The sequence below is a fragment of the Hydra vulgaris genome, chromosome 12, assembly GCF_038396675.1.
Source record: "Hydra vulgaris chromosome 12, alternate assembly HydraT2T_AEP".
In the NCBI taxonomy this organism is placed as follows: Eukaryota; Metazoa; Cnidaria; class Hydrozoa; order Anthoathecata; family Hydridae; genus Hydra; species Hydra vulgaris.
In genome coordinates this window covers 26,837,501-26,859,754 of record NC_088931.1, presented here as the reverse complement: position 1 = coordinate 26,859,754, position 22,254 = coordinate 26,837,501, and the positions used below count along the sequence as shown (strand labels likewise).

General features: G+C 25.9%; 1 protein-coding gene across 5 annotated transcripts in view; it reads right to left on the bottom strand.

The window, feature by feature from the left end:
• Positions 1-392: 392 nt before the first annotated feature.
• Positions 393-22,254, bottom strand: part of LOC100203494 (Krueppel-like factor 9) — a 23,827-nt gene continuing 1,965 nt past the window's right edge. The window contains exons 3-6 of one of the 5 annotated variants that reach the window (XM_065812742.1): positions 15,211-15,290; positions 14,320-14,568; positions 1,089-1,581; positions 393-797 (exon numbers count right to left, since the gene is read on the bottom strand). In XM_065812742.1, the coding sequence (XP_065668814.1) occupies positions 499-797; positions 1,089-1,581; positions 14,320-14,568; positions 15,211-15,290 (1,121 nt within the window). In that variant the 3' untranslated portion in view covers positions 393-498. Of the gene's footprint in view, positions 798-1,088; positions 1,582-1,677; positions 1,905-6,082; positions 6,235-14,319; positions 14,569-15,210; positions 15,291-15,675; positions 15,829-22,254 lie in introns of those variants that run through there. The other 4 variants (XM_065812743.1, XM_065812747.1, XM_065812745.1 and 1 more) reach the window with 4 other exon arrangements.

The window sequence follows — 22,254 nt, the reverse complement described above, 5'->3', positions numbered from 1 at the left end:
AAGACTATAATATAATATGTTAAATTAAGCAAATAATTTTATAACAAAATGAATTTGTTTCCATAATTTTACTATCGTGATAATTGTCACTATCGTGCGTTTTAGCGTAGCGACGTCACGAAACTTGAAATAGCTTAAATGAAGTGTGAAAAAGTTTAAAACGTCGTTAGTTATAGTAATTATAGTAACACGCACATAATTACACGCTCTCGTACAATAATATAATATATGTATGCATATAATTTCTCTTTAACATAAAAGATAAGATAATTGATGTAAATGATCTCGTTAAATATTTAGATTACTTATTTTTCACAACTGTTAACAAATTTAATCTTGAATAACAAGTCTAATTAAAGAGAATTTTAGCAGATTATCAAACTAAAAAACAGTTTAAAATCAACAATATATTTTAAAATTTGAAGTAAGATATATACACTCAAAAAAATAAACTAATAAAGAAGAAGTACTAAAGATGGTAGCTTAAAAATTTGCTAATCAAACTTTTGCTTGATTACGAGCCAATGTTTGTTCTGATATAATCATTGGATACTGAAATGTGATTGAAGACATTTCATTCAGTTTATTTATCTCCTTTTGCCAACCGGGTACTTTTTTTGTTGTCATGTGACGTTTAACATGTTTTGTCAAATGATCTGATCTCATAAACATTCTAGAACAGAGTGTACATTTAAATTTTCTTTCGCCAGTATGAGAGCGTTTGTGACGTGCTAACTCATCCGACCTAGCAAAAGTACGATCACAATTTTGCCAGGTGCATTTAAATGGTTTTTCACCTAAAAAAAATACACAAATATAACAAAATCATTTTTTTTTTTTTTTCAAAAATTCGAATTAAAATTTTTTTATATACTCAAACCACTCAAACCAATATCAAAGCAAACAAATAATTATTATTAAAAAACAAATAAATCAGAGAAATGACTTCCCACGCTTATAGAAATATTTTTATCCTTTAAATAAAATAGCGTTTTTTCTAAAAAAGAAATAGTGTCTTTTATACATTATACATTATAATTTTGTGCCATTTTTTTTGCAATTGTTTTTTAAATTATAACAAAACTTACCTGTGTGAGTACGAATGTGCGTTTTTAAGTGTGAGTTTTTAAAGTATGTTTTATTGCAATTTTCAAATGGACAAACATGAATTCTTTCTCGTGATTGGTCAGACTCACTAGTTTTTGAAACACATATTACCGGTATCGATCTGGCGCTTTGTAGCAATTCATAAGGCGATTTTACAAGCTCTTTCGTTCCATTGTTGGACGTGTATTTTTCAGGATAAAGTATCAGAATTGCAGGTGTATCTAAATTATTTAAGTCGGGAATATCCGATAGACTTTTTATCGAAGAAAATTTTTGTATACTTTTATAATGTTTTATTCTTTCTATATCTAAATTTTCAATTAATACATCGCTCGTTGAAAGTGAAAATGGGTCATCTGGTGTCGTATCGATCGAACTAGTTGAGTAACTCCTTTCAGGCGAGTAACTTCTGTCGAGTGTGTAATTTGATGAGCTAGAAGACTCGTTAGTCAATTGAACATCGCTAAGTGATTTCTATAATAACAAAAAAATTATTTCTTATTTGTGACATAGCTAAACAAAAACTAAATATAATGTAACTTAATAAATTTAAAAACGTCACTAATTTACATCTACATCGTAATGTTCATCTGAAACCCACGATAAAATATCATCAAAATTAAACGGAGAAGTCATATTTTCAAATGGAACTTCTTTAGAAAGAATTTCTGTAATATGTTGATCATACTCTTCGACTTTCATGATTTTTTTTTACAACGGTTAAAAGTTAAAATTTTAAAACGATTCTCATCCACCACAGTAAAAACGTATTTTAGTCTGTCATATATTAAACTTTATTACTGTTGATATAAGGATTAATTATAATCAATTATTATAATTTATGTGACTGTAAACTTAGCATAAATTATAAAATTATCTTGCTATTTATCTTGGTTGAATATATTTACAAAATAAAATTATGAAAACAATGCAGTTTTTAATCGGGTATTTGTATAAACTGTTTTTACGAGATACAATCAAATCAACTTAATTTTATATACATACATATATATATACATACATACATATATATATATATATATATATATATATATATATATATATATATATATATATATATATATATATATATATATATATATATATATAAATTAATGAATTCAAAAACGTCATTAATATAAATCTGTAATACTCATCTGAAACCCAAGAAAAAATACCATCAAAATTAAACGGAGAAGTCATATTTTTAAATAGATATTCTTAAGAAAGAATTTCTGTAATATTTTCATAATTTTCGACTGTCGTGATTTTTTTAACGGTTATATTTCAGTAATTTTCTTCCTTTAGTCGATGTTTTTTTTGCTAAAAAAACTAGAGGAAGTATTTAAGTTTTCTTAGTTGTTTAAGAGAGTAAACAAAAAAAAGCAATTATAATAAAATTTCTTGGAGAGTTAGGGGTCATCCATAAGGGAAGTCACGCTAAGTTTAACTAATGGCTAGAAGTAGGAGAATGTTGGCTCTTGTGAGCAGAGATTTTAAAGCATTATAGCGCTTTATGTTCAATCAAAATCTCCGCGGAAGAGAGACAATAAACTTCTACTTCTAGTTAGTATTTAAGTTCTAAATGACGTCATTATGGACGACCTCAGCTTTTTTTAGCAAAAGAAAACGATTTGACGATTTCCTCAAGACGAAAGTTTGTTTGTTTTTTTTTTGATTTTCCGTTGTTTAATTATAATAGTCTTAACAAAAGCACAATTTATTGTTACATTCTCTATGTAATTCGCGTTTTAAATGATGTATTAGCAATTTAAAGTATCTCAATAGGGTGGAGCGATTTGAAAAATTTTTGAAATTAAATATGCCTGAGTTTCGAATCGTTGTCTTTTAGTAAAATAACCTTTATTTTTTTTTGCTTTTAGATAAGTTCTCGAGGTTTCTCAAGGAACCAACATTTCTGACTAATATAAATGAATTTTTTTTTTCTAAAACTATGTTATCATGGGTTATCGTTTTCACAAATTATTTGAAAATAGGGGGTTTTAGCGAAAAATTGTTATATTAATAATTTTAATTTTTAATAAAAATTAATAATATTTTCAAAATCAGCATCTAACTCTTCTTTGGAATCCCAGGTTGACAGTTTTAAAATAATAATTTTCACAAATGGTAAGATCCATAAAAATTGTTGGGTCCTAGAGGAACCTCAACAACTCATCTAAATTCAAAAATATTTTACTTTCTTGTTGTAACCAATAGAAAAACATTGGTGAGCTCAGGAATATTTCAATTTTTTTTTATTTTTTTTTTTTGCTATGAAAATCGTTTCACCATATCCTCCATGAGTAAATTTAATATGTAACCAACAGATTTTAATAAAAATTGGTGAATATATAAAACTAAGGGTAGAGATTCTGAACTTCATACGATCTTTTGCTTAACAGATGTTTTTCCTTTTTTAGTAACATTGAGTAAACATTACTTAAATAAAATGAATTTTTATTAATTTTAAACGTTATTATTTTTAATAACGTTTAAACTGTTAAAAATAAAATAAAACTTTATTTAATAGCAGTTTTAAACATTAAAATAAAATGAAATTTTATTTTAAAAGCAGCCCAAATTTTAACAAGGATCAACAAAAAATATACTTTTTAAAACATTGTTTGAAAAGCTATTTGAAATTAAAAAAAACATTTTCCTTCTCAAATGGCTTACTTTACTTATACAGCCAGATATTTTGAATTTTAAAGAAAAAAATAAGTTTTTTCTTTAGGAATTTTTAAGAAAGCAACAGTGGAATTTCAAAGAACAAATATTTAACAAATATTGCATTGTGATTTGCCATTCAAATTATATTGGTAAAGTATCAACAGAAGTGTTTTAAAAAAATAAAGAGTTTAAAAAAAAAATCCAATTAAATTTGTTAATAGAAAAGATTGAACACTAATACTTTTTGTAAGCATCAAAGATTTTGAAGAAAAATAGTATAAGAGAACTAATACGAATCAACGCTTTTATTTATTTTATTAAAAAAACAAAAGCGCCTTGTAAAATCTTATCTTAAAGAAAATTACCAACCAAAAAATATTTCAGCCAAATCAAATTAGACTGTTTTTATTGGAAGATTTAATTAACAACTTTGACTATATTTAAGAAAATATTGCCCCTGATTGTTTTTCATTTTTGAAGTAAAGATATTAAGTAACTTTTTATAAATTGAGTCCATAGTACTTTATCTACTCCAGTGGTTACAGAGTGTATTCGCATAACAAAATACACACTAGATTGTTTTACAAAGATTCAACCTTACCATTGGCTCAGTGATTTCATCATAAAAGAGATTGTTGTTTATCTTGTAAAGCATGCTTTCTAATTTTCTTTTCCATATTGAATCACAAACAGAACAATTTTTACCTCTATTAGATAAATACAGTAGCTTAAATATATAAAGAAAACTGTTTTTTCATCCAATACTATTCACTATTGGATTGCCTTTACTATTAATATCATCGACAAAAAAAAAAAACTAGAAATATTGATGCTTAAGTTGTGCGAAACTTTTTAAATTAGTAGGGAATTAATTTTTTTTGAATAACCAGAATTTACTAAATTACAGCAAAATAGTTTGTACAATTAACTCAAATGTTGAATGAAAAAATGTTATTATCTAATAATATTATTGAATGATTATATAGCTTTGTTTTTCCTTAATGTAAAATTTTTTTCTTAATATATATTTGTTGCTTTTCTCCACATTTGATAATCATGTTTTGTCTATAACTAAATAAATAAAAAAGATTTTGTCTTATTTCTTGAATATATATTAATAGTTTTGCAAATAACAATTATATTTTATTTTTTAAAAAGTCAGCGAGTAATAAAATCTTGAAATATTGCTAGAAAAAAAACTAAGCATTAGTTAATTTTTTTTATCAGCAATTTTTTTGTAATATTGCTGATAAAAAAAATTGCTTAGTAACCATTAAATCTTGCACTATGATATACTAAAACAAAAAAATCAACCCTGTATCAACCCTGTATGTATACCAGGGCTGTTGTCCCATTCATTGAGAACTACAAATTAAATGGGACAAAAAAATTATTAAATGAGACAAATAAAAAAAGATTGAATAATGAAAAGAGGTTAGTAGTAAGTTTTAAGTAAGTTAAGCAGTAAAAGTTGTTTCTGCCACTAGGGATGCCAAAAAGGGTATGCATATGATATACCAGTTCGCAATAGGAGCGTCATGTAAAATTTTTTGTCAAAACTAACAAATTTTTATTTTAAAAACCAAGATATAAAATTACTCAATGAATTCCATTTTAAATAGAATATATGATTTTTTTACGTAGACAAAATAATGCAGTGTAAAAGGTTAGATTTCCATTAATATAAGTTAATTATTAGCTTATTAAGTACCTAATTTACTTTTATGATAACTATAAATATAACTAATTTGTTCTTTGGACTTTGTTTTTTTTCATATTTTTTAGAAATTTTCAGGGTTTTTTGAAATTCCATCTGTTTATTAGGACTTTATTATGTGGATTTTAAAAATATTTGAAATCCTCTCTCTGTGCTTTTTAAATAGTTTTTTTTTTTTTTTTGAAATGGTGCTCATTTTTGGAAAAACATCATTTCAAAACATTTGTTTGACTTATAATGAAATTTACTGGCAAATATAATCTAATAAAAGAAATTAAATGGAGCACCTTCTACTATATTTCAAGTCTTCCCTGGAAGCGCGTGCGGTTGCACGCCTTGTACGCCCACGCTTAAAGTAATTTTTTTAGACAACTTGACCACATTTTTATATATTAAGTGTTTTAAGAATTCACGGCAAAATAAAGCTATAAGAAACTAGAGAATAAATCAGCAATACTCGAAGAAAAGAACCGAAGGAAACACAGACTATACGAAATAGAAAATCTAAATAAAATAAGCTAAAAAAAATTTATTAATTAAAAAAAAAAAATTGTTGGCAAAAAAATGATATACCTAAATACTTACTGTTTTTGTTTTCTTATTTTTAGAGCATTTGTTATTTTCCACTGCCATAATTGATACAAGTCGAGGAAAAAGTAGATAAGAATATAACAAAAATAAAAACATTTTTTGATAGACAATTTTTTCAGTCAGTATATAAAGGAAATACTTTATAAATTGCGCTAGAAACACGGATAATTTTTAAATTCGTTTTTCAAATGTCTTAGTTAAACTTTACTGTTTTTATCAATGCACAGGAAAGCGAGGAAACTAATTGCATTTTTTGTAAAAAAAAATTGTTTTTTTTTAAATAAGTTTTACATGTAAAAAAATGAAACGATGCTGCAAATTTTTGTGGGCTTGTGCATTGTTAATTTACTTAACTTTCTTAACGAAATTTTTAGGAGCCTATTTAAAACTTTTATTTAAGTTTTTAAATACATTTTTTCAACAGAGCAATTGTTATGTTCTTTATCTCTAGTATTTCGTATTAACATTGGAAATAGGGCAATATAAAAGAAACAATTTCATACATGCTTACATGCGGTACATATATTTTTTTAAAGAAACTATGTTATTCTTTTATTCAACTTATTGTCATTAACAAAATTTATAAACCAAATAATATTTTTTTAAAATAAATAACAATTTATTTTCTTATTTTCCTATTATATAAGTATTGAGAAAAAAAGTCGAATATAGCTAAACTTTTTTAAAAGCAAAAAGACGTAAAAACGAACAAACATAATAAACAAATAAACGTAAGAAAAAAAATTATCAAAATTTCTTATAGTTTTAGAGTATATAGCAAATTAGTTACTTGTAGGGGTGCACCAATGCATCAGCCTCGGCATCGGTCTTGGTAACCGATGCCGATTGTTTGAAAAAATCAGTTTTTTAATTTTGTGTTTCTATATTGTATAAAAAAAAATATAAATACTATACTTTTTATACAATATAGAAACACAAAATTAAAAAAATATAATTTTTATACAATATAATTTAAAAAATATAATTTTTAAATATAATATAGAAACACAAAATTAAAAAAACTGATTTTTTTTAACTATCAGTACCGGCCAAAGGTTACCGATGCCAAGGCTGATGCATCGGTGCACCCCTAGTTTCTTGACTGATAAAAATTGTGAATAAATTGCATATCAAAACTTTCAATTGTTGTTAAATCGTTATTAAAGATGTTTTTTTCAACAACGACTTTAAAAAAAAAGAATAAAAATTTTATAAAAATTTATATATATTTTTTTTAATTAATAAATTTTTTAGCTTATTTAAATTAACTTGATATTTCGTTACAATTTTGTTTCCATATTTAAGAATTGTTTTTTTTCTTAGTAAATAAATTAAGCTTTTTGCCTCAAATTATTAAAACGCTTTTTAAGTTAAAAGATGCAAATCCGTGGTCATTAGTGTAAAAAAATTACTGTAAATGTGGATGAACAAGGCGTGTGACAACGCGCGCTTTCTGGGAAGGCTTGATATTTATGAAAAAAATCTCATTTTTAATGCTGTTTAGCGTAAAATACCAAAGTATTACATCCTGGCAAAAAATAAAACATGTCTGTTAATTGATTTCTTCAAAAATAGTGATGTTAAAGACATCACTATTAGTGAAAAAATATTAAAAATTGAAAACAAAGTAAGGAAAGTATTAACTTTGAAAAATATGAAAATGCCACTTGAATCAGAAAACAATTTAACATATTTGAAAAATTTTATGATATTAATACAAAGGTTGAGATTTTACTGAAAATAAATCAGTACTGAAAATTTACTGGTAAATTGATTGTTTTACTGATTTACTGGTAAAATATATTAATAATTAATCATTTTTACTATACTAAAACAGAAAAGAATGACAACAAAAGTTGTAACAAAGTCAAAGACTTTGAATTTTTTCCCAGAGCAACCAATTGAAAGTAGTGATTACAAGACTTACAACACTAGATGGATTAAGTTTACATGCCATTGTTAACAGCTCTTTCATTCGATCTGCAATTTTTTAAAAAAGGTTAAGAGTTTCCAAAAAATCACAAGCAAGCAATTTCAGTCAGTTACCAGTCAAAAAACTTTTAATTTTTTAGTGAACATTTGAAAACATTTTTTAATCACACTGGTTGCACTTCTTTGAAAAATTAAAATGTACATGAATATTAATATTCATCAAAAGACAAACTCAAAGCTATTTTAAAAGAAATGTTGGTCTCTGAAGCTACTGGAAAGAGAATCTTGAACTTTTATTCAATGCATTGGAGTCTCTCCAACAAATATTTAGTCTGAGCGAGTTTAGCTGCTGGATTATTTGTGACAAAAATTCAATCCAGAATAAATGAAGATTTACTTAATATCATTCAAATACTCATTTGTTATCAACACAACAATTATCAAAAAAGATATGAATCTTATAAAGATATTTATTTTGAAATAAAAAAAATTTGATATGAGTTTATATGATTTTTTTATTTTTTACTAATTTTACCGTTGTTTACTGGTAAATTATGCTTTTTTTTTACCAATTTACCAGTAAATTTAAAAGTCATTAAAAGCTCGACCCTAATTGAAATAACTCAGCGCACTCCAGAAGGCAAAACAATTATTTGAAATTATTACAATCACACTAGAAAGTTGGGAAGCAGATGTTCACATAGCAGAAACTATAGCGACAATTTAGTTCATGTTGTAAAGAATTTTTACGTTATGCTAATATTATCAAACATATTTAACAGTTATTTCTTGGATTACTATTTTAATACTTTTTATTTCTTTACTATCACTATCACTTTACTTTAATCACATAAGATTATGTTTGAACATCCTTTGCTATGATTGATTACTCTTATAAGAAATTTAATTTCCATGCACAACAAGCTTCATAATAATTTTTTATCTTTTTTTAAATCTTTTCAGGCTTTTACTTTCCCTATGTATGAGAAAGATAATAAAACTCGCAGAAAGAATTTTTAAATATATATAAATAAATATATATATATATGCACATACATATATAAAGGGCTCAGCAGAAAAAAATTTTTCCGGATAATCACTGCAAACTTTACATTGAGTATGTAGTTTGTTGTGGAAAAAGTGCCTAACCCCAAAAACCATTTTATTTCAGTTTCAAGTATTGGGGATCAATATGTTGAAAAAAACGCAAGACCTATATCTATACTAACAGGAGTTAATGGTATGTACAATTAGTCTAAAACTAAATAGGCTTATGAAAGGAATTTTTTAGTCCTATTGATATGGCCTAGGACTGATTGTTTACATTGGTGTTAGGCCTAGCATTAGACTAGCTAGGGCCATTTAGTTTGTTTTGTTAGGAATTCTTTTCTTGTTAGAAAATAATTTTTACCTAACATTTTCATTGCAGATTCAAATGTTAACCTTGTTGGAGAAGTAGGAGAGGACGACAGCTTTTCCCAGGAAGTACAAGGAGAAACCCATAGTCATGGACATAGTCGTAAGTGAGTTACCCATCCAGAACTACACAAAAGAAATACTTTGAAACAGAAAAGGTCAACAGGGAAGGGATATGTTATATCAAAGGGCAAAGTAGTTGAACCAAAGATTTTTATTAACAAAGATTGTGGTTGCAATCTAGAGTGCAGCAGTAAAATAACAGTTGTTCGCCGTAATCAAGTTTTTTCTAACTTTTACACCATGATCTGGGATTTAAAAAATGCCTTTGTGGTGGGTTCTGTTGATGTAAAAGAAAAACACAGGTCCTATACTGCATCAAATAACTCCCGTAGGGCAAATAGTCGTTCCTATAAACTAACTGATGAATGTGGAAATGTTAAAAAGATTTGCAAAACTTACTTCAAAGACACATTGCAGATTCCTGATGGGACAATAACAAATATTTTAGCAAGGAAAAAAACAGATGGTACACCTATCGAAGATCGCAGAGGTAAATCAGCTCCACAAAATAAAAGTCGTGATGAAGACACAGAATATCTTCAAAGATTTATTCGCTTATTTCCAACATACCAATCTCACTATAGCAGAAAAGACAACCAGTACAGAAATTATTTGCCTCCAACTTTACGAATGTCAACAATGTACGAGAAATATGTTTGCAATTGCAATGAAACTGATTGCACCCCACTTTCAATTTTTGTATTTCGACGCATATTCAATACAAAATTCAATTTACATTTTCACCATCCGCAATCAGATACATGTCAAAAATGTGATCTATTTAACAATAAAATTAGGTGTCTTTCAGAGGGTGAAGAAAAGAACACTGTTAGGAGAGACCTTATTATTCATCAAGAGATGGCTGAAAAGGCAAAGGAAAAAATGAAAGAAGATACACTAAATGCACAAATCCAAACAAGAGGATATTAGTTTTCGACTTACAAAAAACTCTACCGACACCAGTGCTCAGTACAAGAATAGCCTACTATAAAAGGCAAATGTGGACTTACAATCTTGGAATCCACGATGAAAACTTAAAGACAGGTTTTATGTATGTATGGAGTGAGGAACAAGCATCCAGAGGTACTCAAGAGATAGGTTCGTGTATCCTCGAGCATGTTTTTTGACACATACCAGAAACTGTGACCCATTTAATATTGTATAGCGATAGTTGTGGTAGACAAAATCGTAATATAAAAATGTCTCTTATGTTACAATATACTTTGCACAAATCTCTATTTCTGAAAACCATTGAACAGAAATTTTTTGTACCAGGGCATAGTTTTTCCTCCTGCGACCAAGACTTTGCTGTGATTGAAAAAGCCCAAAAAATGAAGGACCAAATTTTTGTTCCAGATTATTGGATAGATCTTATTAAAAATGCAAAGAAGAGGGCCCCAATATTTATTGTAAGAAAAATGGAGACCCATGAATTTCTCAGTACAAAATCATTGGAGAGTGGGATAACCAATAGAAAAAAATTAACAAATGGTGAAAAAGTTTCATGGCTAAAGACATGTTGGATAAAATTGGAAAAAGGATCACCACGCTCATTTCAAATGAAGCAAACACATTTAGAAAGTGACACATTCATGTTGCTGGACGTAACAAAGTGAAATCGTGGACGGCCATCTACCACTATCAATGTTTAACTTGAGCCCTTGTTCCCCAATGGTAGAAAACTCATAAGAGAAAAGCTAAGTGATCATTTTGAGCTAATACAATTTATACCACCTGTCCATCATCCCTATTATCTTGCTCTAAAGGTGACGAGGAGGCAACTGATTTGGGTCTAACAGATGATTCTGGTGACAAAGACATAAATTAGTGCATGCTACATATATAAAAGAATCATTAACAAGTCATAAACAAAACATCCATTTAGCCTAACCAACTCTATTAACAATATTTTAAAAATTTTGAAGAGACCCCTGCATGTGTGTGTGCGTGTGTGTGTATATATATATATATATATATATATATATATATATATATATATATATATATATATAAACATATATAAACATATATATATATATATATATATATATATATATATATATATATATATATATATATATATATATATATATATATATATATATATATATATATGTGTGTGTGTGTGTGCATATAAATATATATATACATAAACATATGTATGTATGTATGTATGTATGTATGTATGTATGTATGTATGTATATATATATATATATATATATATATATATATATATATATATATATATATATATATATATATATATATATATATATATATATATATATATATATATATAGTTGCAGTATGCAAAAAAAATATTCGTACACTTAAAAAAAATCATAATTTTAAAAATTGCTTAAAAAAAATGAATTTTTTGTTAAAATTTTTAAAAGTTTATTTTAGATATCTTATCAAGTATTGTTTTAAGAACTTATTTGTATATTGGTGAATTCATTGCTTTTTAAATCTATTGAATTTTACACAATTGATCTAATGATGCATAAAAATGACTGCAAAAAAATAATCATACAGTTCAAAAATAATGTCAAATTGATCAAGTTCCATGGAAATTAGTATCAAGTGGGCCTCCTTTAGCCTTGGTGGTCTCATCTAGATGATTTGGCATTGTGTTGATCAAGTTTTGGGTCTCTTTTGTTGTTATTTTATCCCATGACCTCATTATAGCTTCTTTCATGTTGTCTTTGCGTCTATATGTTCGTTTGCCAATTTTTCTATCTAAAATATACCACAAATTTTCAATTGGATTTAAGTCCAGACTTTGAGATGGCCATTCCAAAACATTGATGTTATTTATTTCAAAGTATACCTTTGTTTTCTTAGCGGTGTGTTTTGGATTGTTATCCTGCTGGAGTATGAAATCGCTTCCCATTCTCAATTTTTAAGTATATGGTTGCAAGTTAGCATTGAGGATTTCACAATACATTGAAGCATCCATTTTGTTATCAATAAATGTAAATTTCCCAACTTCTTTTCAACTCATACCACCCAACACCATCACATTTTCTCCTCCATGTATTACACTACCTCTCAAACAACTCAAATTATAAGCTTCTCCTTTTTTCGACACACTTTTTGGACTCGATCCGATGAGACAAGATTGTATTTTGATTCATCTGAACACAAAATTTATTTCCAATATGATATCAGCATTTTTAATTACTTTGATGCAAATTCCAATTGACATTTTATTTATTTAGAAAATAAAAAAGGTTTATTTTGAACCACTCTACCTCTATATCCTTGTTCTCTTATACAATTTCTGATTGTTTGAGAAGTCACTGTGATGTTATGATCTTCTTGAATTTTAAAGCTAATTTAGCTGCCAAAACAAATCTATTTTTCTTCACATGATGACATCAATGATATTTTGATCAATTGCACTAGTGGTCTTGCGTTTTTGTCCTCTACCAGCCACACTAGCAACGGTTCCAATCAAATTATGCTCTTTAACAATTTAGAAAATAAAGTTATGCTTTGACACAAATAACATCAGTGTTTTGGAATGGCTCTTGGAATCTCAAAATCCGGACTTGAATCCAATAGAAAATTTGTGGTATATTTTGGATAGAAAAATTGGCAAACGAGCATGTAGACGCAAAGACAACATGAAAGAAGCTATAATGAGGGCATGGGATAATATAACAACAGAAGAGACCCAAAATTTGATCAAATCAATGTCAAATCATCTAGATGAGGCCACCAAGGCTAAAAGAGGCCCCACTCGATACTAATTTCTATAGAATTTGATCAAATCAACATTATTTTTGAACTGTACGATTATTTTTTTTGCAGTCAATTTTATGCATCATTAGATCAATTGTGTAAAATTCAATAGGTTTGAAAAGCAATGAATTCACACATACACAAATAAATTCTTAAAACAATACGCGATAGGATATCTAAAAAAAACTTTTAAATATTTTAACGGACAACTATTTTTTTAAAGCAATCTTTAAAATTATGATTTTTTTTGAAGTGTACAATTATTTTTTTTGCATACTGTATATATATATATATATATATATATATACACATAAATAAATACATATATATACATATGTATAAATATACTTATACATATGTATAAGTACATATATAAATGCATACATAAATATATATATATATACATATATATGTATATATATAAATATATATATACATATGTATAAGTACATATATAAATGCATACATATATATATAAATATATATATATACACATATATGTATATATATAAATATATATATACATATGTATAAGTACATATATAAATGCATACATACATATATAAATATATATATATATACACATATATGTATATATATAAATATATATATACATATGTATAAGTACATACATATATAAATATATATATACATATATATGTATATATATAAAGTTATATATAGTTATATATATATATATATATATATATATATATATATATATATATATATATATATATATATATTTTATATATATATATATATATATATATATATATATATATATATATATATATATATATATATATATATATATATATATATATATATATATATAGGGCTACCATAGTCCTGATTTTTACGGAGGAGAGTCCAGCGCTAAACTAATTAAAATTAAAACTTTTATCGCGTTCTCCAGAGAAAAGATCAGGACAATGGCAGCCCTATATATTATATATATATATATATATATATATATATATATATATATATATATATATATATATATATATATATATATATATATATATATATATGTAAAGCTCATCAAATTTTTAAAGCAAAAAAATACCTTTAAATGACGAAAAGGTGCTTGTTCATTTGAGAATTTTAGGCTGGATAATTGATTAAGCTCATAGTTTATGTGCAATGGTTTGCTGACCTCATCTTTTGTATATTTTATAAAATTTGATGAATCAGTTGTATGAGATATAACTTTTGTTTTAATTGAAGTTTGTTTTGTAATTGGACTAGCGCATAATGAAAGTAATGATTGTACAACATCATTAGTGCGTTTATCACCAAAAAAAGGCTCTAAAGGCTAAATTATTATTTAAAAATTTGCTAAATTTATTTTTTAAAAGAGTCACTTCATTATACAAAAAAATATGAATAAAACAGAAAATAAACAAAACTATGAATTACTTTAGAAAATTACAAAATGCACAGTTTGTTTCAAAGGTGTGTCTTGGGGGTGTGAATTAACGTATAATATCTGATTAACATATTATACCTAATTAATATATTATATCTGTGGATTAATATATAATAAGAAACAATATTCTTTCAAAATTCCATTGGCTTTAATATAAAAAAGTAGAAAGTTGAATGTTGAGTTCAGAAGATTTTTCTAGCCTCAGTTAATATCAAAATAATTGAACTAAACCATTGTATTTAACAAAGACTATTTATATCACGTTTTCTTTATGTAGTTTAAAAATCTCATTGTTGATCTTATTAAAATTACAAAATAAACGAAAAAAATTCTTATGAATTGAAGTATATTTAAAAACAAACAACAATAAATAATCCTAAAAAAAATAATCCTCAAAAAGCAATAAACAAAAAAACACAATAAAAAAAGATTCACATAATTAAAAAAAAATAAAGAAAGAAAAATCAATACACAAGAAAGAAGCTCAAAACAAATTATATATGGTTAAGAAAAACAATATAAATTTACTTCATTCTTTTTTAAAGGTGTGACAGAGGGTGTGGAACAGTAAAACAACTGATAAATGTAATATCTTGGATTCAAAGCAACTGAAAAATAATGATTCACACCCTCGTTAAATCAACTAATAACAACTATAAAGAAACATTTTTACTTTTAATAAACAAATAAACAAACAAATTAAACTAAAAAATAAGTTTTGTATATTTTGGACCTTGGGAAATAATTATTTTTTTATACCACATAATTTTGAATTTGGTCGAAACTTATTTAAAAAATTTGACTTTATATTTAGTAATGATTTTAAATGATAAAATGCATTAATAAAATAAACTATATTTCTAAAATGCAATGATAAACCAACAACAACATAGAGTTTACTAATAGCTTTAACAGTAAATTGATACTTCTAGATAAATATATAATTTTTACTTTTAAATATATATAGAAATATAATTTTTTTTAAAAACTTACATCTTTAAGGAAATTATATTTGTTCATAATCATGTTTCGTAAAATTCACTTAAACACATTTAATGAAAAAATGAAAATGTATTTCAAATTATTATTTTTGACATCACACCTTTAAAGTTCAAAGATTTAAAAAAAAAAAAAGTTTTGTAACTACACATGTTTCATGCATGCTTTGAATCATTAAATAAAACGTGATTTTTAACTACTATGTGACAGTAAACCAATGAAATTAGCGGTGTAAAATTGTCACGTTTTTTGTTTGTTTGTTTCACGTGTTTCATCACATTCGAAGTTTTTTTTATTTATAACGCCACCTCTCGCTTTTTTTTAAATAAATTTTGTTCTCTAAAAAAAATTACTGATAAGAAGAGTAAACACGATCTGTGGCAACATTACTCCCTTAAACTTAACAACATCGTTATTCTAAAAAAAATTTTTAACTACATTAACAGTAAAAAAAAAGTTCTTATTTAATTTTTTAGACGTAAATGTTTTATTTTGGTATTAGTTTTATTTTGGTATGAAGTTTTTAACATTTCTTTACTTAAAAAAAGTTGTAATGAAATTTCAGCGAAGAGACGCGGATAACAACCCCTGAGTGCTTATTTGTTTTAACTCCGATTTTGTAAAAATTCAAGATAACCCTAAACATTCAAGAAAAACCCTAAACGTTCAAGGTAACCCTAAAGAAATCAATAAAGCGCCAAAATCTTTTATTTCGATTGTTAATTTATGAATTATAATACACTAGCGGCTGAAGAGACCGCTAGATTTTATCGTGTTACTCAAATGAAACCTTTTTTATTCAAGAGTATTAATCTTGTAACAATAGAAAAAAGATTTTTTTTTAAATCCGAAAAAAGTGCTAAGAATCATAATTAGGACGAGCGGGTAAAATTGAGGGGATGTTAGCCCATTTAAGCATTTTAGATGCACGCTACAAACATTTTTTTTTATTCAAGAGTATTTATTCTATAAAAATAGAAAATAATGTTGATAAAATCGGAAAAAAATGATAAGGGTTACAAATGGGGTAAAGAATAAAATTTATGAGGCCTAAGCCCATTTAAGGATTTTGCATGCCTATTACCAAAAAATATATTAATGAAATTTCGAATAATTTAAACAAAGTTTAAAACAACAAAAACATTTCAAAATATTATATGATACATAATCCAACAAAAAAAAAATAATTTTTTATCCTGCTCTAGAGCAACATGTAAAAGTTAACGCTAAATTAAATAGTTTTTCCATTAAAAGTGGATACAGAGTCGTTCTCGATGTTGAGTATACTCTTCTACATTTTAAATTTGTTCCAAGTAGGCTTATATTAAGAATGAAGCTTTTACATTGACTGTAAACAGTTTAGAAAACGTATACAATAAGAATCTTGGGTAGATCGGAAAAATTTTTTCAATTTGACAAATGCTTACTTATACTAAATCGCAAGAGTTTGACTTAAACAAGAATCTTTTTCTATTTTAAAGTCTTTCACTCACTGAGCTATAGGCGTAAGTTGAGAAAACTGAGATGTAAAGGTGTATTAAATAACTTTTTTCCATTTACACAAGACAGTTTGCTAAATAATACTTATACATTAATATTGAAAATATTAATGTATAAATATTGTTCAGATTTTTAAAAAACTCTTTTCTATTGTTACAAATACTTTTGAATAAAAAAGGTTTCTTTTGAGTAACACAACATAAAACCTGGCGGTCTATTTTGGCCACAATATACATTGTTGTGTCTGGTACATGTCAAATTAAAACTCACTTTGCTCTATCTCCTCTTTCAAAAAGTTTTTTTTTAATTCTTGACTCCCTTAACTCTCAAACAGTTAATCATATTAAGCAGAAAAAAATTACTATTTTTTGTATATTTTATGTTTTATTTCCAAATAAGAAAAATTATTTAGTGTTTATTAGTTCCATTGAAAATATACAGATTCTAACCAATCAGCTAGCTAATTTTATAAATTTGAAAACATTTCCGAGATGTAACTCTACGAATTTTGATTGGTTTAAAACTAATTGTTCTGTTAAGTTTATTTCTTAACTATATTTCATATTTTTCTATATAGGCATTCAAAAATTACGTAGGGTAGAGGAGTGCAATTTTTACTAAATCTAACAGATCCACAGTGGGTCAAGATTGATATTAAATGGACACAAAAATCATAACTTCTTTATTTTTAAAGATTTCAGATTGAAATTTTTATCAGTGATTCTAGTCATAAAGATCTTTTTTTTAAAAGAAAAATTGCTTTTTTTTTTTTTTTTTTTTTACAGATACAGGCACCCTAAACACCCTAATAGAAAAGGGCGTATAGTGCGTTGGGGATTTTAGACTGTTTTTCCCAGATTCAAAGCATAAATTATTTAAAATGTTTGCTACGTGTTAGATCCCTTTTTATAAACAAGGAAGCATTTATTCATTAGATACTTTATCAGAAATTAGAATAAAAATATACAAAACTTAAAACTAAAAAAAGTTACAACAAAAAGTTTAATACAATCTTTGTTAAGTTTTTTAATACTTATCGAACTCCTTCTTAGAGAGCTAATAAGTGGGTTTAAACTGCACAATGATCTACGCATAACATCTTCATTTGTGACTTTTCTTGAATATTTTCTCGTATAGTGTTCTCTATAATTTTTAACGCCTTTATTTCGACATTTCTGAGCTTCTTCAGGAATGTTGAAATAAAGACGTTATGATCTATGAATTAGAAATTTAGGTACAATTTAAGGCATGAGGTACAATAAGGCATTGGGTACAATGAGTATAGAGAAACGTAGAGCTCTACTGTTTCTTTGGTATATTTTCCAAGTTCATCAACGTTAACTTGATGTTTGAACAATAAAACACAAAGAATTGCGTAGAAACGTTTCGAAATTTTTGTGCCGTGTTTCCATCATTTGTTGTACCTGAATCTCTGCGTTTTGGTATATTTTCAATTTTTTTTTGTATATTTATAATTAAACCTAAGTAATTTTTCATCGTTTTTTGAACAACATTTTCCTAATTGAACTTTATAACTTATGTAATAGCCGCATTTAAAGCACTTAATCCATCATGTAATGTGCTCAATCCAAGCTCAGTAGAAACTGTAAAAGAGATTTTTTGAAAAAGCAACATTTTAATTGTTCATATTTGAAGTAAATTATCCTAATCCAAAGTTGAAATTTTTTTCGAAATGTGCATGACCAAAAAAATAAGGAAACAAATACAGGAAAAAAACATAATTTCAATTCGCTAAAACCTCTTTCACCCGTAGCTACATTTGTTCGAAATGTAAAAAACAATCTTAAAATTTTTTCTGTGTTTGGGTATAATTCTTGCAGTTCCCATTCTTCTAAAATATTTAACAGTTCCAGATGGCATATTTTATCTTGACTAATCGCTGCAATTTGGTATTTGAAACCTTTCACTTCAGTTAATGGTTGTTCTTCATCGATATCCGTATATTTTTTGCATATCAATTCAACTTGCTTTTCTAATTTTTAATGATCTGCGGTGATATCCCCAAATGCTTCGGCCGGCTGAAGCATTTCGGGATATGACCGCATATTTAAGAATATTTAAGAATTTCGGGATATGACCGCATATTTAAGAATATTTAAGAATTTAACTTTTTAACGGCCGCGGCCGTTAAAAAGTTAAATTCTTAAATATTCTTAAGACTTTCAAATCTTTCATTTAATTGCATTATTATAATATGAAGTACTGAAATTTTGACTGTCTCAAAGTTTTTGGTTTTATCTTTAGCAAACTCCCCTGGCATTTTCTTCTTTATTTTTTTTTTCGTTCTTTTATCAATTTTATGTTCATTTGTTCACACATTTCTTTAACCTAAACTAAAAACTTTATTAATTTCATCACTTTTAAAATATTGAAAATAATCTATAAGACCTTTTATTAGTATAGATGATTTGTAAATGTCCGGATCTCTTTTAGAGATCCAGACATTTACAAATTTATACGCTCCAGAATCGAATAATATACATAAAAAAGTGCAATAAACTTATACGAATTTAAACATTTGTAGAACGATTTAGATAGATATTGGGTAGATTAGGGTAATATGAGCACCTTAAGCGAAAATTGGAATATTTCTAAAAATTATTATGCTATATGCAAAATTTTATCGATTTGAACAATTTTTAGGGACCGACACATGATCCACTTAAATATTTGGGCACCCGAAATTTTTTCTTAGAAAGACAGAGGTTTTAAAAAAGTTAAAAAAGTGCTCATATAACCCAGACCACTTGGTATATGAGTACTTTAAATTAGCTCAAAAAAATAACGTTAATTAAGTAAAAAAACATCAACCTAACAATTAGAACTAATTTTTGGAATATAATGATTTGTTATTAACAAAACTTATTAAAACATTTTTAAGCTACTTTTTGTTGAAACAATGTTTTCCGGCAAAAAAACAAAAACAAATTCGCTATTTTTTTAATTTTTTTAACTCAAACCTTTGAACAATAAAAATTCAAATTTTAATTTAAACTACAAAAAAATATTTAGTATTGCTAAAATATTAAAATTTTTTACTAAGCCTTGTTTTTATTCAAAAAGCAATTAAAACCAATACTATTTTATGACTTTAAACTAGGTAACTTCAATGAAAAACACTGGGTAATTTGAGCATGCTTATATTACATCAGAATATGACATCTTTAAATAAAGTCACAACTAAATGTCTCTATGCATTGTTTTTCAAACAAAAATGGATTGGATTTTTAGCTAACATATTTTTCTTCATGAAAAAACTTCATTAAATTAGCACCAAAATTTTGCGCAGATTTATGCGTGATGATATTATTTTAACGATTCAAAAAATTAAAAAACATACATTTAAAATTATCTTTAGAAAACATTTTTTTTCTTGATATAACCAAGTTATATTAATACGAAATTTTTTTTACGCGTTTACCATAAACTGATAAAATATTATTGTTAATATTATTGATAGATAATTGACTTTATTGTTGGCGTGCAAATGTCAATGTTACCCTCTATATTGGGTAACATTGGCATTAATATATCATGGGCCGTAAATGTAATTTACATTGTGAGAGGTGAAATTATCATTGTAATTTTGACAAACGAAACAGAGAAAACATTTTAAACATATACTAGCACAAACCTACATTTAAAAATTAGCATCATTAAAATGTATTAAAATTGCAATCAAAATGTAATGAAACATTATTATTTGAAAGATATCAATTAACATCAATTTTTATAATAATAAGATAATATTAAAAAATTATGTTAATTATTGATTAAAAACTTCTTTTCTAAAAATGTAAAACTATTAAGTACTGTAACACATTAATGACTCAAAATCTTGTAGCTACACAAAATATCAGAATGAAATAACAACATATAATGTATATATATATATATATATATATATATATATATATATATATATATATATATATATTATTTTTTAAAGAGTGATAATTTTTGACATTTTTTTATAAATAAAATTGGAAAGATGAAAAAAGAGAAAGTGTTGTAGTGCTTAATGCTTTGCACAAATACATTTTAAAAATAGTAGATTTTTATATACAGAACACTAAATAATGATGTATTGATTGGTGAATTATATCAGTAATACTGATTGAAGATTTAGTTTACTCAAGTAAGATGCTTAATGCTTATTTTTAATGGAAAAAGTTGATTTAGCAACTGAAAAAAATTAAAACTGAAAATAATGTTTAACTTTTTACTTTTATGAATTCGATTAAGCATAAATATAAATATAAAAAACTGAAAAATTTTTTAGAACAACCAAACTTCAAAATTTATTGATTTATTCAACATCATTAAGTTTAGAAATTGCTTTATTTAATTTTAATTTTTTTTCTTTAATTTTTGGTAGATAAATAAATTATAAATAATAACAGACATAAAATCATTAAGTTTAGCAAAAAATTGCTATAAATTTAACAAACCTTAATCTTTTTGCAGATAGCTTCAATAATATATGTTAACAACCTATACATTCCAAATGGGATCTTATTACATTCATTTTCCTAATATGATTCCTCTTACTTAATAAACAATCTTTGTAATCTTCATGTGTTATATACTTTTTAACAACATTTTTCTTTACTCCCTTACATTTTTTATCTTTTCCGTGTACTTTGTAAGAATACAACTTTGATCTGAGTCCTACAAATTTGTCAATTATTTCTCCTGCTGACTGATCTTTAAACATTCCTATTACTTTCATTCAATAGAAATCAACCAAAATTTGTTTTTTTATGCGACACAATGGTCGCAAAAAAGTGACCAACGGAGCCGTCCAGTTATGTAGAATTGGGAGATGTGAAAATAAAAACAGATTGTACATGGTGTCATTGAATAAAAAATGTGTGGCAAGACTTTTGTAAATTAGAAAAACGAAGAATAGACGATAAGAGGGCATAGGGAGAAACAACTAACGCTCTAGTCACTCTGTGTGTAGAACATATGCAACAAAGAATAAATATTTGATACACTGATTTAGAGACTGTTGATGTACAGATGTGAAGGTGGAGTGCATTAGTATGT